This window comes from Pongo pygmaeus, chromosome 1 (genome assembly GCF_028885625.2).
Source record: "Pongo pygmaeus isolate AG05252 chromosome 1, NHGRI_mPonPyg2-v2.0_pri, whole genome shotgun sequence".
NCBI classification, from domain to species: Eukaryota; Metazoa; Chordata; class Mammalia; order Primates; family Hominidae; genus Pongo; species Pongo pygmaeus.
Window position 1 is genome coordinate 17574383 of NC_072373.2, and position 26338 is coordinate 17600720.

The 26338-nt window shown below is 43.1% G+C and overlaps 1 protein-coding gene across 6 annotated transcripts in view; it reads right to left on the reverse strand.

Annotated features, from left to right (window-relative positions):
- Positions 1 to 26338, reverse strand: part of DISC1 (DISC1 scaffold protein) — a 418421-nt gene that overhangs the window by 327833 nt on the left and 64250 nt on the right. For 5 of the 6 annotated variants that reach the window (XM_054446009.2, XM_054445963.2, XM_054445979.2 and 2 more), the window contains exons 2-3: positions 22561 to 23540; positions 15330 to 15399 (exon numbers count right to left, since the gene is read on the reverse strand). In XM_054446009.2, coding sequence (XP_054301984.1) covers positions 15330 to 15399; positions 22561 to 23540 — 1050 coding nt within the window. The remainder of the gene's footprint in view (positions 1 to 15329; positions 15400 to 22560; positions 23541 to 26338) is intronic. The other variant, XM_054445995.1, reaches the window with a different exon arrangement.

Here is a 26338-nt window from a genome sequence, read left to right on the forward strand (position 1 = left end):
ACCAAGGAATCAAAAGACCTCTACAAGGAAAACTACAAAACACTGCTGAAAGAAATCATAGATGACACAAACAAGTGGAAACACATCCCATGCTCATGGATGGGAAGAATCAATATTGTGAAAATGACCATACTGCCCAAAACAATCTACAAATTCAACCCAATCCCCATCAAAATACCACCATCATTCTTCACAGAATTCAAAAAAACAATTCTAAAATTCGTATGTTCCATACGAAAGAGCCCACATAGCCAAAGCAAGACTAAGCAAAAAGAACAAATCTGGAGGCGTCACATTACGTGATTTCAAAATATACCATAAAGCCATAGTCCCCAAAAACAGCATGGTACTGGTATAAAAATAGGCACATAGACCAATGGAACAGAATAGAGAAACCAGAAATAAACCCCAATGCTTACAGCCAACTGATCTTCGACAAAGTAAACAAAAACATAAAGTGGGAAAGGGCACCCTATTCAACAAATGGTGCTGGGATAATTGGCTAGCCACATGTAGGAGACTGAAACTGGATCCTTATCTCTCACCTTATACAAAAATCAACTCAAGATGGATTAAGGACTTAAACCTAAGACCTGAAACTATAAAAATTTTAGAAGATAATATTGGAAAAACCCGTCTAGACATTGGTTAGGCAAGGATTTCATGACCAAGAACCCAAAAGCAAATGCAATAAAAACAAAGATGAATAGCTGGGACCTAATTAAACTAAAGAGCTTTTGCGCAGCAAAAGGAACAGTCAGCAGAATAAACAGAACCCACAGAGTGGGAAAAAAAATCTTCATAATCTATGCATCTGACAAAGGACTAATACCCAGAATCTACAACAAACTCAAACAAATCAGTAAGAAAAAAAACAAACAATCCCATCAAAAAGTGAGCTAAGGACATGAATAGACAAGTCTCAAAAGAAGATATATAAATGACCAAGAAACATAGGAAAAAATGTTCAACTTTACTAATGATCAGAGATATGTGAATCAAAACCACAGTGTGATAACATCTTACTCCTGCAAGAATGGTCATAATCAAAAAATTAAAAAAAAAAAAGTAGTAGATGTTGGCATGGATGCAGTAAACAGGGAACACTTCTACACTGCTGGTGGGAGTGTAAACTAGTAAAGCCACTATGGAAAACAGTGTGGCAATTCCTTAAAGAACTAAAAGTAGAACTATCATTTGATCCAGCAATCCCACTACTGGGTATCTACCCAAAGGAAAAGAAGTCATTATTCGAAAAAGATACTTGCACATACACGTTTATAGTGGCACAATTCACAATAGCAAAATCATGGAACCAACCCAAATGCCCATCAATCAGTGAGTGGATAAAGAAACTCATACACACACACATACACACACACACACACACACACACACACACACACAATGGAATACTATGCAGCCATAAAAAGGAATGAATTAACAGCATTTGCAGCGATCTGGATGAGATTGGAGACTATTATTCTAAGTGAAGTAACTCAGAAATGGAAAACCAAACATCATATGTTCTCACTGATAGCTAAGCTATGAGGATGCAAAGGCATAAGAATGATACAATGGACTTTGGGGACTTGAGGAGAAGAGTGGGAGGTGGGTGAGGGATAAAAGACTACAAATACGGTGCAGTGTATACTGCTTGGGTGATGGGTGCACCAAAATCTCACAAATCACCACTAAAGAACTTACTCAGGTAACCAAATACCACCTACCCCAGTAAGTTACAGGGAAAAAAAAAAAAAAAAAAAGCCAGGCACAGTGGTGTGCACCTGTAGTCCCAGCTACTTAGGATGCTTACATGAGAGGATTGCTTGAGCCCAGGAGTTTGAGGCTACAGTGAGCTATGAACATACCACTGCACTCCAGCCTGGGTAACAGACTGAGACTCTTGTCTCTCTCTCTTTTTTTTTGGGGGGGGGGGAATAGAGTCTCGCTCTGTTGCCCAGGCTGGAGTGCAGTGGCACGATCTCAGCTCACTGCAACCTCTGCCTCCCAGGTTCAAGCGATTCTCCTGCCTCAGCCTCCCGAGTACAGGCGCCCACCACTACACCTGGCTAATTTTTGTATTTTTGCAGAGACGGGGTTTCACCATGTTGGCAAGGCTGGTCTCGAACTCCTGGCCTCAGGTGATCTGCCTGCCTCGGCCTCCCAAAGTGCTGGGATTACAGGTGTGAGCCACCACACCCAGCCTTGGCTCTTAAAAATTAATTAATAATAATAAAGTAATTACTGACAGAGAAGAACTTAGTTCTGCCGTTTTATTTATTTTCTACATATCTTGTATATTTTTGTCCCTCATTTCCTCCATTACTGCCTTGTTTTGTGTTTAGTTGATTTTTTTAGTATTAAGCCATTTTATTTCCCTTCTCATTTCCTTTTGTGCATATTTTATTTGTGGTTGCCATGGGGATTACATTTACATTCTTAAAGTTATAACAATCTAATTTAAACTGATACCAACTTAACTTCAATAGCATATAAAATCTCTGCTGTTATATAGTTCCACCCTTCCTTACATTATTATTGTCACAAATTCCATCTTTTTACCCTGTGTGCCCAGTAACATAGATTTATGACTTTACAAATAATAAATTTTCTGTAGTTGTCTTTTAAATCATGAAAAAAATAAAAAGTGAAGCTATAAATCAAAAATAAAACAATGCTGGCTTTTATATTTGTCAATATATTTACCTTTACTGAGATCCTATATTTCTTCATATAAGCTGCTGTCTAGTGTCCTTTCATTTCAACCTGTAGGACTCCCTCTAGTATTTCTTGAAGAGCAGGTCTAGTGCTAATAAACTTCCTCAGCTTTTTTTAAAATCTGAGAATGTCTTAATTTCCCCCTCCATTTTTGAAGAACAACTTTGCTGGGTATAGAATTATTGATTGACAATTTTTTCCACACTTTACTTTTTTTTATTTTACTTTAAGTTCTGGGATACATGTGCAGAATGTGCAGGTTTGTTACATAGGTATACATGTGCCATGGTGGTTTGCCGCACCTATCAAGCCATCATCTAGGTTTTAAGCCCCACATGTATTAGGTATTTGTCCTAATGCTCTCCCTTCCCTTGCCCCCTCTTTCCACACTTTAAACATGTCATCTGATTGCCTTCTGGCCTCTATGATTACTGATGAGAAAATTGCTGTTAATTTATTGAGGATCCCTTGTATGTGGCAAATTGTTTCTTTCTTGCTACTTTCAAGATTCTTTACGTCTTTGGCTTTTGACAGTTTAATTATATGTGTTTCCATATAATCTCTTTGAGTTTATAGTCCATTGAGCTCTTGAATTTGTAGATTCATGTCTTTCAACAAATTTAGAAAGTGATCTTCAGCCATTATTTCTTCAGATATTCTTTCTGGCCCTTTCTCCTCCTTTTGAAACTCATATATATGTGTGTGTGTATATATCTATATCTATATATGTATATATCTATATATAGATATATAGATATATCTGCTTCATGATGTCCTAGAGGTCCCTTCACTTCTCTTTACTTCTCTTCATTCCTTTTGCGTTCTGTTCTTTAAACTCAATAATTTCCATTGTAGTATCTTCAAGTCTACTGCTTCTTTCTTCTGCCTGCTCAAATCTTCTGTCAAACCCTCTAGTAAATTCTTCATTTCAGCTTTCAGTTTCCAGCTTCAGAATTTCTGTTTGATCAATTTTTATAATTTCTATCACTTTATTTATCTTCTCATTTTGTTCATACACTGTTTTTCTGGTTTCCTTTAGTTCTTTGTCCATGTTTTCTTTTAGTTCTTCGGACATCATTAAGACAATCATTTTAAAGTATTTGTCTAATAAATTCAATGTCTGGGCTTTCTCAGGGATAGTTTCTGTCCACTTATTTTGCCTCTTTGAAGGGGCTGTGTGTTCTCGTTTCTTTGTATGCCTTGTGATATTTGGTTGAACATTGGGCACTTAAATATTATAATGTAAACTCTGGCCATCAGACTCTCATCCTTCCCCAGGGTTTGCTGTTTTTTTATTTTTGATGGCTATAATAGTCCATTTGTAGATACTTTTCCAAACTTCTTTTCCCAGTCTTTGCAGATCGGCTCTGTGCTGGGGAACTCCTACAATACTTACCCAACCTTACACTTAACTCAAGGATCAGCCTGAAATGAAAGCTTAGGGTCTTCTCTCCTCTTTTCTGAGCATGCATCTTGCCCCAAGTATATGCATGGCTTTCTACATTTTCCTGTATACATGGTACTTTTGAATGTCCTAATTTCTCACAGAATCTCTCCCAGCTTTTACACCTGGACTTTAGATGGTCTATTGTTCACCTCAACCAGTAATCTTTTGCCCCAGGTTTTTGCAGTTTGTTAGTTCACTTTTGAGCATTTGCAAGCAATGCCTGCCATTTTCCCAGCCTATGTTCTGAGTTAGGCTAAACAGAGATACATGCCTATGTCAGTCCTTAAGGTAGCCCCCAGACAGGTTAGAACAGACATCCACAATAAGTAAGGTCTTCTCTAGTCCCTCTGTAATCAGGGACCAGGGTCCTACACTGGGAATGAAGGCTGTCATCATCAAGAGAACTGTCTTGCTAGAGAGAAGGCTGGGACAAGAGCAAATAAAAATGCTACAAAGTTGAAAATCCTACCACTTTCAAGTGGCCTTTTTCTTTATTCAGGGTTTGTTTGTTTGTTTGCTTGGTTGCTTAAACTTCTGCCCATTTTCCAGAGTTCTGACCTTGTTGGTTCTAATGGTTTCTGTTTGTTTTTTGATGTTTCTGTGGGGAAACAAAGTTGGAGCTGCAAACTCTACCATTTTGCTAACATAACTCTTTGACACTGTTTTAAGTTTTGTGGTGGTTATGCTGTATGTAAGTTGGATGTGGCTGCTGTAAATAATTACCACAAACTTACAGGCTTAAAACAACATAAATTTATTCTCTCACGTTTCAGAAGCCAGAAGTCTGAAATCAGTTTTACTGAGCTAAAATAAAGGTATTGACAGACTGTATTCCCTCCCAACATTCTTGGGGAAAATCCTGTCCTTGTCTCTTCCAGCTTCCAGTGGCTGCTGGAATTCCTTAGCTTGGAGCCACCACTCCAATCTCTGCCTCTGTGGTCACATCACCTACTCCTCTTCAGTTGGTCCAGTCTCCCTCTGCATCTCTCAGACATGATCTGATGTCATATAGGACCCACCTCAGATAATCTGGGATGATGTCCTCATCAAGGTCTCTAATTCAATCACATCTGCAGGGCCCCTTTTCCCAATATGGTAACATTTATAGGTTCCAAGGAGTAGGATGTGGATATCTTTGGGGAGGGGTGGGTATCATTCAGCCTACCACATGCAGCAACAGATAACTAAAACAACAGGTTTGAAAGAATAAGCCACAATACAGAGAAAAAAGTGAAGGACTTGTTAGTTCTGATCACTCTTGCCACCTCTGGTCACACCAAATAATAAGTCCTCTTTTCAGCTGGTACTAGGTTAATTTGTGTCTCTGCCTATTGAAATATGTCCTCATGGCCGGGAGTGGTGGCTCATGCCTGTAATCCCAGCACTTTGGGAGGCCGAGGAGGGCGGATCACAAGGTCAGGAGATTGAGACCATCCTGGCTAACACCATGAAACCCTGTCTCTACTAAAAATACAAAAAAAAAAAAAAAATTAGCCAGGCGTGGCAGCGTGCACCTGTAGTCCCAGCTACTTGGGAGGCTGAGGCAGGAGAGTGGCATGAACCTGGGAGGCGGAGCTTGCAGTGAGCCAAGATCATGCCACTGCACTTCAGCCTCGGCGACACAGCAAGACTCTGTCTCAAAAAAAAAAAAAAAGAAAAAGAAATACGTCCTCATACAAAAATAAACATCAATTCTAAAAAAAAAAATAAATTCTAATGGTAGCTGAAGTTTCACATATTTGTACTATTTATGTTTTATTCCAACTAGGCTGTATACTCCTTCATGGTGGGTTATTTTTTTACACATAGTTTGTCCACCATGGCATGGTAAATCTGGCAGATATTCAGTAGATAGTTGTTTGTGTGAAGGGATACCATGATATACTGGCCTAAGAGCCAGGCTCTGCGATAAAACAAAATGTGAAAAACAGCTAAGTTCACTTGTGGGAAGAATCAACTTACTTGTGTCAAAAAGTCTGCTTTTAAAAAAAAAAAAAAGTTTCAATCAAATGTCTACATATGACCACAATGACCCAGATAGTAAAACTAAATTATTCAAATTTTGTGGAAATACCTGAATATGTTTAGTATTTAGCTCTGTCATGAGCCCTTTAGGCTTCCTGTTTTGGGCTAAATTATGTCCCCCTGCAACATTCATATGTTGGAGTTCTAACCCCCAGGACCTCAGAATTTAATTGTATTTGGAGACAGGACCTTTAAAGAGGTCCGTTCAGTTTCAATGAGGTCACAAGGATGCATCCTATTCCAATATGACTGGTGTCCTTATAAAAAGAGATTAAGGCACCAATGCATACAGAGAGAAGACTGTGTGAAGACACAAGGAGAAAATAGCTGTCTGCAAGCCAAAGAGACAGGCCTCAGAAGAGACCAACCCTACTGACAACTTGACATAGAATTCCAACCTCCAGAACAGTGAGACAATAAGTTTCTATTGTTTAAGCCACACAGTTTGTAGTACTTTGCCATGGCAGTCCAAGCAGACTAAGACATCCTTCCTGTTAAGGGTAAATCAGCCATTTGCACCAAATACAGAGAGAGTTTGGACCTAAAATTGTTGTAATGGGAAGGTACATGTCAATTTGGGGGTTTGCATCTCATCATTAGCACATCCCTTTCATTTCTATTGAGTTGTTTGTTTGTTTGTCTGTTTTTGAGACAGGGTCTTGTTCTGTACCCAGGCAGGAGTGCAGTGCAGTAGCACAATCATAGCTCACTGCAGCCTCGGACTCCCAGGCTAAAAGAGTGTTCCCACCTCCACCTTCCGAGTAGCTGGGAACACAAGTGCACGACATTGTGCTTGGCTAATTGTTTTTGTCATTTTTTTGTAGAGATGGGATCTCACAGTGTTGCTGAGACTGGTCTCAAACTCCTGGGCTCAAGCAATTCTCCTGCCTTAGACTTTCAAAGTACTAGGATTACAGGTGTGAGACTCCAGATGATCGAAGTCACTGCCTCATCCTGTCTGACCACCTTCTATGCAGCAGCTGAGGTCTTAGGGCCAAGACCTACCTGGGATCCCAGGCAGCCTCTTAGCCACTCTAAGAGGGCAGAAGAAGCACAGAAAACCTATGAGAGCAGCTTCAAAATCAGTCTTCTAAGTGCAAAAGAGACTTCCTGAACCACATTCTGCTCCATCAACCAGACCCTACCACATGAAAAGCTTGTGTCTCTTACAGATTCTCATAGGCAGATGCATAAAACGTGAGTAAGATGTGTCCACTGTTGGCACAACTTCCTGCTACAGCTCAGCTAGTAGGAAATCATGTACAAGTTTCAACTAAGGACCATTTAGGGAGAGGACATAGAGGAGAGAAAAAAAATTCTTTTGGCTTGGCTTGGTGTTTTGTATTCAGCAGCACATCTAACCTTGAAGCTGTCAGAGTTTACCATGAATAATGCACCATGACAACATTCCACGTGATCCTTATAGGACAGACTGATGTCCTCATAGGCAGGGAAGGCAAAGCAGCGTGGTCCCATTCCCGGAGAGAAACACACCATGGCATGGCAGTTAGGAAGGAATGTTCATGCCACTGTGCTTCTACCTCCAGAGCTGCAGGGGTTCCAAGAAATCCCACCAAGACCTAGGAAAGAGCAGACCGTGTACCCATATGCAACGCCAAGGAGAAATGGCATCACTGTGAAATCACACTTTATGCTGTGAATGAGAGGGAAGTACATCAGATGCCAATAAGCTTTTGCATCTGTGCAAAAAGCCAAAATCTCAAGTAGGTGTCTCTTGACTCATTGCATGCACCCTTAGCACCCATGAGAAATGCCAACACTTAGACTTGCAAACACAAATGGGCAATGCTCAAAGTCACCATTGGCTATGATTTCTACCTTTAACTTACAGAATTGTAAATTGTCCTGTAAACAGGAAGAGAAGCTAAGACAATGCAACCAAACTAAATAAATGACATTTTGTTCATATTCTCTTCCTATGGTATTTTTGTCTTAATGTATAGCACATCTCTCAATTTTTAAGTTTTTACTTAAAGAGGAAGCAGATATACAAGCTTATGCTCTTCTGAGAACAATGCTGAAGATTAACACAAGAGCTAATTTCCTAATTAGCACTTGTTTTTTAGATAAAAATAGACTAATTTTTTAGATAAAATTGTGGAAAATTTTCCTGCTACCTCCCAGTGTAGAGCGCTCATCTGTTCCTTTCCTCACTGTCATGTAAATAAGAGCTTCCAGAAGTCAGAAACTTCCTAGCTAAGTTTTGTCCTCAACTGTCTACAAAGCTCAGTCTTCCGCAGTGGGATACAAAATGCTCTAGACCCAGTAGGGATGGGAGACAAATTGGCAGAGTGGCCAGAGCACACAGCTGGTCCTCCCTCTCAGCAGCTTCCGTGACCTCAATTGAAAACCAATGATAGTGACAATTCCTCCCACAGTAATCATGTGATGTAATCAGGCAACGAATGGGAATGTGCCCACCATGGAACAGACCTGCAAAGGGGGTCGTATGCAGCCACCCAAAGAGCAGAGATCTCAAGAAATTTTTTTTTTTCACAAATGCTGATGTCCAAACATCTCTTCATCTATTGAGGAAATCCCAACATTGTTATGTATACGCACAGTGCTTACACACAAAGTCAACGTTGTTATAATGCACTTTCATGCTGTCAAATTTCTGATGTCCATGGAGTCAGGAAAAAGTCTGTCTCATTTCTCAGAGAGAGACCAATTTGCCTTCTACATTTGTTTTCTCTGGGCCCTTGACAATTGGATGGTGCCTGCCAACATTAAACACAGATCTTCCCTACCTAGTCCATGCAGACTCACACTAATCTCCATGGAAATGCCCTCAAAGAAACACCCAAAATAATGCTTTACCAGGTTTCAAGGTATTCCTTAATCCAATCAAGTTGACACTTAAAATTAAGTCCACAAGTCCACCCCTTGTCAGCTTGGTACCTATATGCACCTTCTTAAACCATATCTAATTTCCAAATAAAGACAATAAAAAGGTAATAGTTCCACCTATTACCACATATTTCCAACTATTAGTTGGAAACTAATAGTTCCAACTAATAGTTCCAACACATAGTTCCAACTATTACCACAAAGGTAATAGTTCCACCTATTCCACAATAAAAAAGGTAATAGTTCCACAGTACACCATGATGTAACTAACATGACACAACTAAAAACTCACTAAATCCTTTCCCCACAATTTGGTTTTCAGAATTCCAGCACGTGGGATTTTAATCATTCAGGATTGTGATTTTTCAGGATTGCAGATGTTAGGGATTTTAGACTTTAGGGATTTAGACTTTAGGAATTTCGGGTTTTAGGGATTTAATTTTGGGAGATTTCAACATTCAGGATGATAGCATTCAGGATTGTGTCTTTTGATGTTATGATTGGCACCAGAGCAGCAGCTATCTAATAAAACAAACATATCATAAAAGGAGGAAACATAAAATGCATTTCTTTTACTTGGTTGCACTATCTTAGCTTCTTTTCTTGTTTGCAGGAGAATTTACAACTCTGTAAATTAAGGGCAGAGATCATAGCCAATGGTGACTTTGAGCATCTCCCATTTGTGTTTGCAGGTCTAAGTGTTGGCATTTTTTGTAGGTGCTAAGGATGTAGTGAGTCTCATGACACGTACTTGAGATTTGTGCTGTTGATTTGGGTTTTAATCAACAGATTTTGTTAGTATACCAGGACTAGGTGATATCACAAGCAGATCTCACAGCAAAGGAAGGGAAAGCTCTATAGAGCACAGACAAGAACACTCCAACCTCCCGGTGTGCAGGGAGGGAGGGAAGCGCCTTGTTCAAGGGAGCTGCAGGTAGAAATTGCACTGCTGGTCATGTTTGCTTTTTTTCTGTGCAGACATTATAAAGTGACAGTTTTGCTGGATCTGTCTCTCTGAGCAGATTTCAATTGCAGTCCACTTTTTAAGTCAGAAAGCAAAATGATACAGGCTGCCAAGAAAAGCATTTATGTTCCATGGGCCCCCAGATGGCACATATGTCCCATTGACTCTGGCAGTCCTGAGGATACAAGATTGGCCAATTCTATTCAATCTTGTTTTCTTCTTTCTAGACTGGAATGAAACGCAGGGAAAAGGAAATCTTTGGGGTTGTGCTGTGTTCAGTCACATCAACGCTCAGGGATTCTGGTTGCCACAGGCTCCTGGAAGCCAGGCTCCAGGAAGCCACTGAGAAACCAGGCTCCTGGCTGGCTCCTGGAAGCCACTGAGACACCAAACCCTGTGGGAGGTGTAAGGCAGGTTCCCTGTGAAGGAAAGGGGTATCTGGTTGGGTAATTTGCACACCATCACTGATGAGTAACTGAGGATAGAGAAATCTTGCTCAAGACATAATTCAGACAAAGGGACATTATGACATTATGGTAATTTAAACAAAAGCTGGTCTCACCCTAGAGTGTTTTCATGCTTGGCCTCTGCCGCCATCATTTTTCTTTCAATATCTGTCATTGTATATAAATGTTTATTATACTAGAATTGTGTCATAATGGATATAAGTTGGGACAAAGGATAGAGAAAGTAATACGATGCTGGCTACTTTTACTCCAAGAAGGAAATTCTAAACAAGCAGAGTGAAGCCAGCTGCTCTATATGTCACATTGATATAAGTCACTGAAATGCTGAGTTCCCAAAATTGTGTTCCTTCCTTTTCACAATCTCTCCTTGCTCACATCGGAAGTGGAAGTGAGCATGGTCACTGGTGGACATGGGACACGAGCAGCCAGGTGGATATTATGGAGCACAAACAGGTGCAGGAACAACTAGAACAGTAATCACATAGAAATTTGTTGCCCACGCCCACATTTTCTCTGCCCCACCCATGTCAGAGCTGGAATCCTTATCTCCAGTATTGACCACAGTTCCTCTCTCTGAAGGACTCCAAGGTCTCAAACTTGCCCCTCACCTGACCATAAGCACAGGACAGGCATTAATGCAATGAATCTAATGAATCCTCTCGGAGAAGGACGCTATGTAAATACTATTAATGAAAAGCCTTATTCTTTTTCTCCCAAGCCCTGCCACCTTATGCAAGAATATAAGGAAATATTAACTTTACTTCCCTAGTGATGGAGAGATGTAATTAGAGCCTGAGAAGGTTTTCCCACAAGGCATTAGTGGGGAAATTTGCCAGCACTTTGATGAGATAAAACATGGAACTCTATTCTGTGCCAACTGCTTCTTTCTTTGGAACACAAAGTCATTTTTATGAGTGAAACTAGAAAGAAAGAAACAGCAAAAGAAAAAAGCAGCAAAAACCAAGGGAGATAAGGTCACCCTCTCATTTCTTCTGGCAAACCTCTCAGATTCCGGCAGACCCCTTCCCCTGAGACAGAGCAGGGCTGCACAGCTGCTCCTAACAGAGAAAAAGGAGCAAATTCAAGTAAAAACTATGAAAAAAAACTCAACAATTCTTAAAATGTTTAATAGTTACCCTCAATAAACTATATGAGAGAAGAAATTGTATTCAAATCTTATTTGAACAAATCTCATAACAACAAATTCTCTACCTTTATGTCTTCCAAACTTTCCTAATGACTTAGTGATCAATTTAAAATAATTTACCGATCACTGACAAGTCCAAGTACTGAGCCGTTTTGTGATCCATTTCAAACCATAGTCAGTTGCAAGTCTCCTTTCAAGCCCGACTTTGGGATGGTGGCTCATGGTAACGGTGCCCTTTCTCCCTCTTCTCTTTGCTGGAATCCCCTGTCTGCTGCATCAAACCCATCCTTCAGGACCCATCTAAACTACCTCCTCCACTGCTCTGATTCTTCACCCACCCCAGGAGCTCTGGCAGAAGTTATTTGTCCCTTTTTGGGAATGTCTTTGTCTGCCTTTTTTTTTTTTTTTTTTTTTTTTGAGATGGAGTCTCGCTCCCACTGTTGCCCGGGCTGGAGTGCAATGGCGGGATCTCGGTTCACTGCAACCTCCGCCTCCTGGGTTCAAGCGATTCTCCTGCCTCAGCCTCCCAAGTAGCTGGGATTACAGGCACCTATCACCATGCCTGGCTAATTTTTTGTATTTTTAGTAGAGATGGGGTTTCACTATGTTGGCCAGGCTGGTCTCAAACTCCTGACCTCGTGATCCACCCACCTTGGTTTGTCTTTATTTTAAGGGACATATTATGTATAGCTTTATTATTCTTACTGTGTATTATCCAGTTTCCCCTCCTGGACTGCATACTCCTTGAGATGCAGATCTTGACGACGGCATTCGGTATGCCTTAAACACGGCGTTGTTTTGATTTCTTATATGCCATTATTATTCTAAGTGTGGCTCACAGGCTCGCAGTATGCACATCATTTGGGACATCATTAGAAATGAAGTCTCCCACCCCACCCCAGTCCTACTTAATCAGAATCTGCTTTTTTTTTTTTTTTTTTTTTTGAGATGGAGTCTTGCTCTGTCACCCAGGCTGGAGTGCAGTGGCGCGATCTCAGCTCACTGCAAGCTCCGCCTCCTGGGTTCACGCCATTCTCCTGCCTCAGCCTCTCGAGTAGCTGGGACTACAGGCACCTGCCACCACGCCCGGCTAATTTTGCTTTTGTATTTTTAGTAGAGATGGGGTTTCACTGTGTTAGCCAGGATGGTCTCGATCTCCTGACCTCGTGATCCACCCGCCTCGGCCTCCCAGAGTGCTGAGATTACAGGCGTGAGCCACCGCACCCAGCCCAGAATCTGCATTTTAATCCATTACCAACCCAGGTTATTTACAGTACATTAAAGTCTGAGAAGTGCTGTTATATATGATGAATACTTAATAGATATTTTTCATATAAGCCAATTTCTATGCAAAGATCTTCCCCTTCACCCACTCCCACCCCCCATCCTGGGCACGGCAGATGAGCTGAGAACTAAGCCCACCTTCAGGTGGCAAGAGTGCTTTCTCCTCGTTCACTCTAGCTTGCCATCCATAGCCTCCATGCATTCAGACAGCAAGTCATTTATTAATTAATTCCCTCACACCACATTTACTGAGGACCTGCCTCCTATATGCCAGGCATTGTGCATATTCCACAAGAACATTTACCTCTCAATGCACTGAATCGGGTTTATGGGATTGGGAAGAAGACAAGGGGAGTGGCATGTAAATCGTGTGTCCTGTGCCTACCAGGATGCTTGTCTGCTGCACAGATTTCTGGTGGATCAGGAAGGACACAGCCCATAGACTCAACCCCTCTTCCAGGGGTCAGCTGGCTGCTGCCTCCCAGACCTGGTTCTCACTAGCATAAGCTCTGCACCAGTGTTTTCTCAAGCCTCAGGACACACCCCAGTCACCAGGAAGGCTTGGGAAAACACAGAATGCTGAGCCCACCCTGAAACTTCTGATGCAGTAAGTAGTGAGGTACCAACAAGAACAGAAAAAGGCAGAAACACTAAAGAAGATGCCTGTATTCTTTGAGCTTCCCTGATGAGGTGTATCCTCTCAAACCCTATTCCCTTAGGTGTTGCAGAATGTTTGGAGAAAAGATTAAAGAAGTGAGGTCTCTATTTAATGAAGCCATTGAGAGAACCAAGTCTAGAAAGTTCACCAGGTCCTAAGCAGGAGCAGGGGACAAACTAGGGCCTGATTGGCCTGCTTTTTCACTTGCATTGTAAGCTTTATGTTTTACAGTGTCATTAAAGGTAAAGAGACCAGGACTCAACCCATGGTAATAAAAATAAATCTGTGCAATAGTGGGGAGCTTCAAAGCTAGATGTAATTATCTCTCATAGATGAAACCCAGCAGGTGAGCCCTGGCCCAAGAATAGCTCATTTTCTCCCTGCCTACAGCTGTGCCCGGACTGAAGCCACTGACGCTGGGCTTGAGGGGTGCCTTCCCCTGCCTCCAACTTGCCTCCTCTCTCAGGCACCTCATCCTCCACCCAGTGTTATTATGAAATCAAGTGGCCTGTAGAAGGAGGACTGGGAGAATGTCAACAGTCCCTCCTCTGTCTCCAGTCCTTTCTCCCTTCCTCCCATGCCCCATGACTTTCTAAACCCAACCGCAATGGATAGGTAGTGAGAACATGCAACAGCATTTCCTAGAACAGGATTTTCTACCTCCTTTTGGAAATCACTTATCTTATTCCCATAGTGCTCTAATTCCAACAGTCTATGACATATACAATGAGAATGTCATATGGGCTAAGAAGGCTGAAGACCCATGCCTTAAGGCGAACCAGCAGCTTCCAGAAGAATCCTTAAACCTACATTCCATTTCCATACCAATCCTGGGTGTCCTAACTTGCTCAATACCAGGAGTATCTATCAAGTTAGTAGGTGCCTAGGGGAACCTAGATGTCATTTTCAGCCCTTTCTCTTTCCCACACCCAGCAGAAATGGGTGTGAGATCTTGCAATGAGCATCTAAAGTTTTCAGGATTGTTTCCAGGACAACCACACCTGAAAGCTTTCCTCTGACTCAGTCTACCCTGTGCCCATTCAACCCCCACGTCAGCCCTCATCTGCTTCCAGCCCAACTTCTATTTTGGTGCCACATTTTAATTGGTTTTTCATTTGTTTGTTTGTTTGTTTTCCTGGCCTAGATCAATCCCTCTATCTCTGGTCTGATGTTGTAACTTCTCCTTTTTCTCTTGGGTATTTTAGGCCATGTATGTGGAAATTTGATGCATGTGACCCCCTTTGGCACAGTCTGACATTTCTCAAATTCACCTCATTTCCTATCTCTGGTTCTGGAAATTACGAAGTCAGAAAGCCCCATGAAGGCTTACGTTTGCTGGCATCACAAGGACAGATACCATGTCTGTCTTACTTTCCTATTGCCTCCCATATTACCTAGCACATAATAGGTGTCAGACAAATATTTTTTATGAACAAGTGGATTATAGATATATCACTCCATGGGCAGACAGGTGGCAAGCTAATATTATTTTTATTGTGCGAGTATGCTAAGTGTTTCTGGACAATTGATAAGGTTATATTTATAACCCAAAGGATTAATGTTCATGAAGTACTTTGAAATCCACAAAACAATAATGCTGTAAAAGAGTCAACTATTCCCTGGTGGAGATGATCAGAGGAACAGATTGTACAATTCATTTGGGATTCAAAAGGTAGATATGAGTAAAGATGGAAAGAAAAATGGGACATGATGAGAAAACAATCAATAAATAAATTAAAACTCACCTTTATCATAATCATCATTCGCAACTGCATCTTCTTGAAGTTTCTGAAGTTTTAATCTTAAGGATATTACCTATGTTGGTTTAAAGGGGAAAAAATTAAAAATTACAATAGAATTCAAGCAAACATTTTTGTGAAAACTAAGAACATTTAGAAACTGTTTCAAAACCGAACTTCTTCATTCTCTTTAAAAAAAAAAACAAAAATGCACATTTTTTTCAATGCCAGATGCATTAGTTTCTCCAAAAAAAGTCTATGTAAAGAAAAAGCATAATTTGAGCATAACATCCACATAAAAAGTTAAAATGTTATTTTATTTTAAACAAAAACATCACACTGTGCCCTTATCTGCATGAATAAATGCATAATGAGAAGGAATACAAATTTCCTGACCAAATGGTCTCTGTTCTAAACCTCACATTTAAATTATGAAGGTAAACACACCGAAATTGGGAGAGAAACCAAGAGAAAAAGAGCATGAACTTAAGCTCAGCAGGCCGTCCTGAAGGCTTGATTAAGAATGATGGCTAAGCTCTCACAAAACCCTTCTGAGAAGCCCTAAGATTCAAATATTTTCCATTACAGAAAAGGGCAGTCTTATTTAACCCACATGGAGACTCAGTGATCCAGTTACTTCTCTGAGTGTTACCAATGGGTTGATTTAGCATCATTGATATGGTTTGGCTGTGTCCCCACCCAAATCTCATCTTGAATTGTAGCTCCCATAATTCCCACATGTCGTGAGAGGTAATTGAATCATGGGGGTGGGTCTTTCCCATGCTGTTCTCATGATAATGAATATGTCTCATGAGATCTGATGGTTTTATAAAAGCGAGTTCCCCTGCACAAGCGCCCTCTTGCCTGCCACCGTGTAAGATGTGCCTTTCTCCTCCTTTGCCTTCCACCATAATTGTGAGGCCTCCCCAGCCATGTGGAACTGTGAGTCCATTAAACCTCTTTTTCTTTATAAATTACCCAGACTTGGGTACGTCTTTATTAGCGGCATGAGAACTGACTAATACAATCATTGTTCTTCTCAACAGGAGACCCAAAGATTTACTGACAATGAATTCTTGGCCTACCAATGAATGGATTTGGGCTTGCTCCCTGAAAAACATCTTCCTCCCATTCTTTGCCTGGCTCACACCTACATTTCCTTCAACCCCTAGCACAAGTGTGGTCTCCTCCAGTCTGTGTTAAATGTCCCTCCTCTATACCTCCATTGTGACCTGTACTTGCTTCTATTCATAGACCCATTCAACAAATATTTACTGAGTGCCTCTTAGGTATCAGGCCCTGTTTGTATTGTGTTTGTGTACCAAGGATACATCATAAAATGCTTAGCCCTCTAGACTTACATTCCAGGCAAAAACATAATACAGTCGGCCCTTGAACAACAGGGATTATGGGAACCAACCCCTGCCCTACACAGTTGAAAATCTGTGTATAACTTTTGACTTCCCCAAAACTTAACTACTAATAGCCTACTGTTGACCAGAGACCTTACCAAAAACATAAACAGTTGATTAACACACATTTTGTTTGTATATGTATTATATATGCATTCTTACAATAAAAGTAAACTGGAAAAAAAATGTTATTTAAAAATCATTGAGAAAAAATTCAGCATTGACTAGATGACAAAAAAATCATAAAAAAACAGAAAATAAACTTCCTATTCATTAAGTGAAAGTGGATCATCATCAAGGCCTTCATCCTCATCATCTTCATCTTGAATAGGCTGAGGAGGAGGAGGAAGAGAGGTTTGTCTTGCTGTCTCAGAGGTGGCAGAGGTGGAAGAGAATCTGCATATAAGTGACCCTTGCAGCTCAAACCCGTGTTGTTCAAGGGTCAACTGTAAGTTTTATGGCACCTTAGCAAGTGATTAATGCTATGAAAAAGGAAAAGGGAGAACCACGTTATGGGGATCAGGGATGCTGGTAGAGGGTAGAGGTTGCAATTTGAAATCTGATCTCCTTGAGATGGTGACATTTACGCAAAGATTTAAAAGCGGTAAGGGAGTGAACCATGAGGCTGTCTGGGAGAAAAACATTCCCACAGAGGGAAGAGCCAGTACAAAGGCTCCAGGCAGAAGTTTTTCTGGTAAAAAAGCAAGAAGTGAAAGTAAAATGAAAAGCAAGTGGGAGCAAGAATGCCACTGGATCTGGGGCATGCTTAGAATGGAAGGGAAAACTGTAGAGAATGAGGTCACACAGGTAATAAGGACTGTGTCAAGAAGAGACATGAAGAGCATTTAAAAGTTCTGATTTTACTCTGAAGTTCATGGGGCACCACTGGAGAGTTTGGGGCAGAAGAGCACATGATCTGACTTATGTTTTAAACAGTTTCACTCTGGCTGCTGTTAGCAAGAGCAGAAGAAGGGAGGCCAGGTAAGAGGCTATGGGAACATTCAGGTAGGAGATGACAGGAGCTTGGATGATAGTGAGGATGGTGGCAATGGTGAAGATGGTGAGATGTGATCTGAATCCAGATATATTCAGAAGATCGCTGGTTAAATATAGAGCCAACAGGATTTGCTAATACATCACAGGTGGGGTCTGAGGAAAACGCACCAGGATGATGCCAAGATTTGTTTTGTTTTTTGTTTTTTGGGGGTTTTTTTTCTGAGCCATTGGAAGAATGGAGTACTTATTGCACCAGGTTATAGCCATCATTTGGCTTTGTTTGGTTTTATCTGTGCACATCATTCTACTTTGAGCATCTAGGGGGCAAGAACTATTTTGCATCCATGTATAAGATGCTAGTACTTACCCTGACTTGATTTTCCACTGCTTTGAGCACATGGAAAGAGTACAAGTGCCTCTCTCCTCGTTCTGCTGAACAGGGTATGAGTGGCAGTGATGGGGTTACCTCTATGCTGAAGCATTTGATCGCTCTTGTAGGACTCCCTAACATTCTCTTCCTCATGTCTGTGACTAAGGGGGTTATATGTTCAGATGGTGCAGGCTGGGTTCTTGCCCCCCAAAAACCTCTGTGGAACATGAAGCATACACAAAAAACACAATTATGTTGTGTTGAGCCTCTAACATAGTGCCTGTTACTAGCCTATCCTAACTAATACAATCTCCAAAGCCTAGCATAAGGCATTGTACTAGTTGTCACTGATAAACGCTTTCTGAATGAATGAAAGAATGAATGAATAATCATATTAACCCCTTTGTCCTTGAATTGCTCTATATTACAACTGCAAAGTTTACCAGTAACTTAGTCCTATATATTAGGGACAGAAGAAAGGCTGTGTGAATGGTTTGAGGGCCACATAAAGCTATAGCATTACCATTGCCACACCCAAATGATGGTATCGTTAAACATTTATTAGAACAGAAGCCGAAGAAATGCAGGAAACAAGGTCAGAAAAAAAATTCATTTACAGCCAAAGCCCACCCCACGATGCCCGCCTCATCCAGTGATCTCTATAAGGCCCTGAATGGACTGCCCTGGGATATGTCTGAATACCCATCTTTGCTGGAGGCACAGTCCCAGTGGCCATGTCTTGCACGGTGCCACAACCCTGCCTGTGGAACGTCCTATAATATTCTGCAGGCAGAGTCCTTCATTTTTCACCAGTTTCCATGGCCTTAGGTGGAGCCTACCTTGCAGGGCCCACTCCACTTCCTCTCCTCTGCATGCCTGGTCACCAACTGCCTTTATTACCATCTTCTCAGTCCCATGCAACCCCTGGAAATCTCGCTAAGCAGCGATTTCTAAACAGCATAAAATATACACAGTCGATTCTCCTTATTCACAGTGCTGTAGTTATGTTCTATAAAGTTTCTGTGAATAGTGAATTAGGGAATAATGAAGCATTGGTCCTAGGAGAAATACAGGGTAGGTTCCCGTGAAACCCTGGTCACAACACATTCCTCAATCAATCAACACATAACCTTGTTCTATGTGTGTTTCTGTTTAAAAATACCTTATTTAATATGTATTATTGATACATAAGCATAAGCATTGTACTCTGGGCAACAGCACTGTAACTCACTTCATTCAGCCTGAATGAAGTTTCTGGAGCACCCACATCTTCTCCATCAGGCCCATCACAGCCTTCTCATGCTTAGGAGCACTAGACGGCATTAGCACTATGCTTGGGGAGCATTTGCAATGGCGAACTCACCAATAAAGAGTGCAAAAATGTAAAAAAAGATGGCATTAAATAGACCACAAAAAGGATACTAGTTTGTAGTGTGAGAGAGAAGGCAGAATGTCATCTGGTCTGACCTTGTTTGACCTAAGTAGAAAGCGTGTACATCAGGTGACCCAAATATTTTGCTACTCTGTGCAGGTTCAAAATTACCACCAGGCATGGTGGCTCATGCCTGTAATCCCAGTACCTTGGAGGCTGAGGCAGGAGGATCACTTGAGGCCAGGAGTTCAAGACCAGTCTGGGCAACATGGCGAGACCTGAATCTCTACCCAAAAAAAAAAAAAATTAGCCAGGCATGGTGGCATGCGCCTGTAGTCCCAGCCACTAGGGAGGCTGAGGCAAGAGAATCGCTTGAGCCCAGGAGTTCAAGGTTCCAGTGAGTTATGATCACACCACTGCACCCCAGCCTGGATGACAGAGATCCCGTCTCTTAAAAAATAGAATAAAAATGAAAAATGACCGTAAAAGTGCTGTGAGTACTGACTTTGGAGTTAACAACAAATTTTAGCAAGTAGACGAATTCACACATATAGAATCCACAAACACTGAGGATCAACCATCTTTTAGAAGAAGCTGAAACTTAAATTCCTGAGATTCTCATTTTTACCTAAGTAGAAGGGAGAGGAGGTTAAGGAATTAGAATATAATATCAAAAAGGCCCCCAAACACTAGAAATCCTACTCTTTCAAAGGATCTTTTTGGAGATCCTTCACCCGACCTTCTGCCCTGTCCTGAGGGCCTCAGCCGCAACCCCAGTGAGCAGTCTGGGGCCTCTGCATAAGCACCATGGGAAAACAAGTCCCTGAGCAGCCCGCCTCATCACAGACAATTCCCACTGTCAAGAGGTTCTTCCTCCTATTGAGGCAAACTCCGCCTTCCTGTAAGTCCTATGCCCTGGACTGAGTTATTTCTGTCATTCCCACTACTCTGTTAATTCCGCTCCCACACAACAGATACTCAAGTACAGCCTAGCGTTACTTAATGACAGGGATGCATTCTGAGAAATGCATTATTAGGTGACTTCATCATTGTGTGAACATTGTAGAGTGTGCTTACACAAATCTGGATGGTGTAACCCATTACACACCTAGGCTAGACGGAATAGTCTATTGCTCCTTGGCTACAAACCTGTGCAGCATGTGACTGTACTGAATACTGTACACAAGTGTCACACCATGGTAAGGTATTGTTGTATCTAAACATATCTGAACATAGAAAGGGTACAACAAAAACACGGTACGATAATCTCATAGGACCACTGTCACATCATATATGTGATCCGTCATTGACCAAAATGTCATTATGCAGTACATGAGTGTAATTGAAGAGAGTGTCATGTTTTTCCCTGCCCAGCTGTGGGACTGCCATAGACAACAATACTTACACTACAGAAAAAGTGTGTCCAGATTCTACCATTTGAGATAAGATAGGAATTTAATTGGAGCTATGGGCAGAAGGGAAAGCTTCATTTGCTTTTGACTCAAACTCTCTAAATTGGAGCTATTTCTCTAATGATGACAATGGTCAATTTCTGGGTACTTGCTAGATGCCAGGCCCTGTCTGAAGCACTTTGCACATATAATCACATTTAGTTTAATTAACTGGAGAAGAGAAACACCGTGGGAAGGTAGACCCTCTTGCAAAACCCAGGTGAAAGATAACAAGGATCTGAGCCAGGGCAGCGGCCATAGTGATGAGAGACAGATTAGCAGTAGGACTGAGAGGGCTTGGAGGCCAGCCAGATGTGGAACGAGGGAGAGGGAGATGTGGAAGATGGTTGTGGTTTCTGGCCTAAGAAACTGGATAGATTCTATGCATTCGAATCAACCAATATTGGAGGCCCTTCAGAACGGGTTTGGGGGAAAGACAAGGGCATTGGTTTAGGCAATGACTAACTGGAAGACTCCACACATCACCCAGAATACAAGCCTGCATCTCTGCTCTGGCCTCACTCCCTCTCTGCATAATAAATCAGAGGGCTGGGCTGAGGTCCCTGAGGGCTGAAACAGGGCAAACAGGGACAGGGCTAGAAACATCAGACTATAGATAAAGAACAGAAGGTAGGTGCTCTTTCAGGGAATGAGCATGAACTTCTGCAAATTACTCCTCCCAAATGCCTGATGAGTGGGTGCTCCGCTTCCCTACGCACATGAACACATCCACACACACACACGAGAAACACACGAGTGCACACACACACACAAATACATTTGCACACACAGCACAAACATGCACACACACATACACACGCACACATATGCACACCTATATGCACACACACACACAAACACATATGCACACACACACCAGGATTAAAACACAGTCTGGCAATAGATGAGCCACAGAGCATCTCTACCTGGGCTTCTCCAGGAATTTTTGTGGGTAGACGAACCCTGCCTACTTCCAGCTATACCCACCTCTCTGATAACTGGATGGACAGCATCATCATAAGGCTGGGCCTTAGATGTCTCCAGTTTGTACTTATTTCCAAAGCAGCTACATTCTCATTTGAGCCTTAGAACAATCCTATGAGTTGGTGTTATCTCTAAATATGGAAACTGAGAGCCAGAGAGGTTCAATGACCAGAAGCGAAGTCTCCCGACCCTACGGAAGACAGCGGCCACTGCAGCAGGATGGAAGGGAATGAGTGAAGTGGATGAAGAGCAGGATCGCCCTGATAGAGGGCATCCCCATCTTTTAATCTCTCAACTCCTTCCAAACACCGCCCAGTTCAATCTCCCCTGCCCCCAGTTTCCTGTCTCAAAGCAGAGCTGGGCTGCACGAACCATGTCTCACCTAAACCGGGGCCTGCGGAGGAGCCTGCGGCCCAATGGAGAGCAAATCTGAGCACCTAAGTGACAGAGAAGACAAAAAGGAGAGCAGATTTGTGTCCAATTCAAAGAGACAGAAGTGCAGCAACATCCTGTGCAGCCAGCTCCAAAAGGAGCTGCTGCAGCTTCCAGGAGGAAGTCAGTTGAGCCCAGAACCCCTCATTTCCTGCCATCCGCCCAGTGCTAATCTGAGCTCACGACAATCTCGGGCTGCAGAGGTGGAGGAGACACTGACCTCCATCTGCCTCCGGTTTCTCAGCAGGCAGTCCCGCAGCACTGGCTCCCATTTCCTGAGCAGGGTGTCCCAAGAGTGGGCATCCCCTGAGCCGCTGCTCCCATCACCACCACAGCCAGCCAATGAAGGATCCAGAGAATTGGAGGAGCCAGGGTCCACGTCTGGTAAAGAAAGCATGTCACGCTCTGGCCTGCAGCTGTTCCCTGCGGCCTGGGCTGAGTCCACCGAGACCCGTGTAGCCAAGAGACTGAAGGACCGAGAGAGACATTGCGGGTCCTCGTGAGGCCCGTCCAAGCTGGCAGCTTTGGCTCCCATCTCCTGGGGGCTCTGGCAACGGGACTCGGCCCCTCTGGATGGTGGGCAGCCTTCTGCTTCTCCACGTTCCCCGGCAGAGCCAAGCGAGAGCCGAATAAAGCTAAAGCTTGAGGTAAAGGCACTGTGAGAGCCAGGAGGGGTTGGGGGGACCTCAGGGCCACAGCCAGGGCTGCAGCTATTGCTACTCAACTCTGCTGATGGCAGAGAGCCTGCTGCCTGGACACGCCTTGCTCCATCGCTGCAGGCTGCCTCCCAGCTGGTGTCCAGGGTATCAGAACTGTCCATGGCTGCAAACTCTTGCTGCCACCCAGCATTCCCAGGGCCACACGGCCTGCTAAGCCTGTCGGGCAATCTGGTGCCACCTCTGAGCTGAATCCCAAAGTGCACCGAGGTTCCTCTCACAGAGGTCACAGCAGGGGCTGCTGCGCTCTTGGAAACAGGGCTCCGGACCAAGAGGCCTCTCGAGTCAAGGCCACACTGTCTGGCCCTGGACTCCGAGTGGTAGGACTCCTCGCCAGACACCCCTCCTGGGAACCGGAACAGTGTGCCCACTGCTGGGGAAAGGAACCCGATCCCAGGCCCTGTCGAGCTTCTCATGTAGCCTGGCCTCCGTGCCAGCCGCCGCCTCCGAAAGCACGCTGCAGGTGGTAAGCAATCCCGGCTGCCTGGGAAGAAAAGACAAAACAGCACCATAAACATGCAGATCTTACTGGCCCAGCTGGAACTGCATCTGGAGAACATCCCCAGGTTTAAAGGTCATCTTTCGGTACACCTGCCAAAGATAGATGCTGGCTCAGTGGTCCCAGGGCCAATCCATTACATAAATCCTGACAATCCTCAGGAAGTGTTTGCCTGGAACATGTAGAAATCAACATAGCATCTCAGCTCCTCGGTTTAGCAGAGCAGCTGGCACTGCTGTACGCTATGCCAACAGGTCAGCATGAACACAACCTTGGCAGCTCCTGAACCCTCCAACATCTTGCCTGTTGGTCTTTTATGGCACATCAGTACTCTCATCCTGGAGTGGGCCTGGAAAGCAAATGATGTGAAAGAGGAATGCCAGAGCATGCCTCTAAATGAGATCCAACTATTTACTCTAGCTATTCGTTGAACAACATGTGAATGTTCACTAGCTGAGCTATCTATGTCCCTGCAAGACTGATCTGTTGCTGCAGACCATGGATAGCTGGCTGTGCCGCAATGTATGGCCATCATCTCATCTCACTCAGTGGATGACAGGAGGCCTGCTTGATGTGTTCTACAAACCAGCGCTGCATTCCCTTCCCAGCTATGCTATAGGAATAGGAACAATAACAAATGCTGACTCTTCATTGCCTGGTTCAAACCCTGATTGTACCACTTGCTGGTTGTGTGACCTTCCACAAGTTACTTAACCTCTCTGTGCCTCAGTTTCCCCATCAGTAAAGTGGTGATATTAACAGTAGCTCTCTCATAAGGTGGTTGTGAGCATTCAACTAAATGAGTTACTATTTGTAGACAGCTTAGAACAGTGCCCGGCACATATGATGATAAGAGTGATTAAAATGTTATTTTTAGATTGCATAGCATTTTGCTACTCATAATGTGTTTTAATTTACATTAATTTCACTCACTCCCGACCAAAACCATGTGAATCAATCAGACCCGAAACTATAGCTTTCCTTTTATATTAAAGGCAACTGAGATTCAGAGAACTTGACTTTCCAGAACCCCCTGCAAGTAGCCAAGTGACCAGGCCAAAGTCTCTTGACTCTACTGGCCCACACAGAGCTCTCATCTCAGGACCCTGCCACATTGCAAATCAGGCATGAAAGTAAAACCAGGCAGCACTAGGCACAGCTGTAATCATACCACGGCCTATGGCGAGAAATGGAACAAAGCTTCACTCCAGGCCCACACATCCTGCTTTGCTTCCCAGAACAGAAATGGGCTTGGAATCTTTGTCCTGTAAAGCCGAGATCACTAGGCATTAAGGATCCCACTGAGCTACGATCATGGCACATGCCAGCTCCTAAAAGGGGTGGGGGTGGCATTGATAATCTCTGGGGAAATGAGCACAATGACATCCAGCCCCCTATTTCCTGACTTGAGCATCTGAAGATAACAGAGCCCAAGACTTGCTCACACAGTGACTTGCTCTTGCCAACTGCGGGGAGCCCCAGAAGGGCTATTGCTGCCCAGGGTACACAGAATTCCGGAAGCTTGCAGGGAAGGGAGGAATGGAAGCAGGGACCATGAGGTGGTGGTGGAGGAAGTCAGAGTAAAGAAAGGAAGGGAGGCATTTAACACTATAACCCTAGGAGATAGGTACTATTCCCATTTTACAAATAATACAGCTAAAGCTCAGAAAGCCTTACTTTGCCCCAGAACTCCCGGATCGTGGTTTCCCAAAGCCCGGATTTGAACTGAGGCTTGTCTCGTTCCAAAGTGCATGCCCTTTCAATTCCCTTTGCCTACAAGTATATCAGTTAGGGCGACAGCGTAAAATGACAGGAAGGCAGAAGAAACATTTCATTTTTTTCTTTCTTTCTTCAAGACAGAGGCCATCCAAGTTGAAGCCAGTAGAAAAGGATGTGATGAGATGTACAGGAATCCGTCATCCGAGGACGTGAGGCTCCCTGCAGTGTCCGGGCCCGACCGGCAGGGGGAGCAGTCGGAACAGGGTGGCCGGGCGTTAGGAGAGGGCAGAGAGAGGCCCTCAGGGACACGCACTCACACCCCCTTGCAAAGCAGGCAAAACGTTCTCCAGAGAGCAAAGAATCCGAAAGGAAGTTAGAGAAAACACTGAATTCTGGCTTCAATTACCAAAGGAAAACAATTCAACAATTTCGTATCTTGAAAAATGAGTCCAGTGAAACCTATATTGTCTGTGGTTTAAAAAGACTTTTAACTATTTTTTTATGTAAGTACCAGTCATCCAGATAACCCTTCTGAAGTTAAAAGAAAAAGGCTAAGTAGAAAATAATTTGTTTGAAATTTCATTTCTTTTCCAAGGCCTGAGGGCACTTCAGCCTGAGTAGCCTTTTCTTTTTTTCTTTTTTCTTTTGTTTTTTTTTTTTATTATTATTATTATTATTATTTTTTAGCCAGTCTCGCTCTTGTTGCCCAGGCTGGAGTGCAGTGGCACAATCTCGCCTCACTGCAACCTCCGCCTCCCAGGTTCAAGTGATTCTCCTGCCTCAGCCTCCCAAGTAGCGGGGATTGCGGGTGCCTGCCACCACGCCCAGCTAATTTTTGTATTTTTAGTAGAGAGGGGGTTTCACCATATTGGCCAGGCTGGTCTCGAACTCCTGATCTCAGGTGATCCCCCCGCCTAGGCCTCCCAAAGTGCTGGGATTACAGTTGTGAGCCACAGCCACTGCGCCCAGCCCCTGAGTAGCCTTTTCTAAAACCACTCAACCAAAGGTCCTGAAATCCTGCAAGCCAGGTTCCAGCTGCAGCACAGTGAGGTTACCCACTGTGA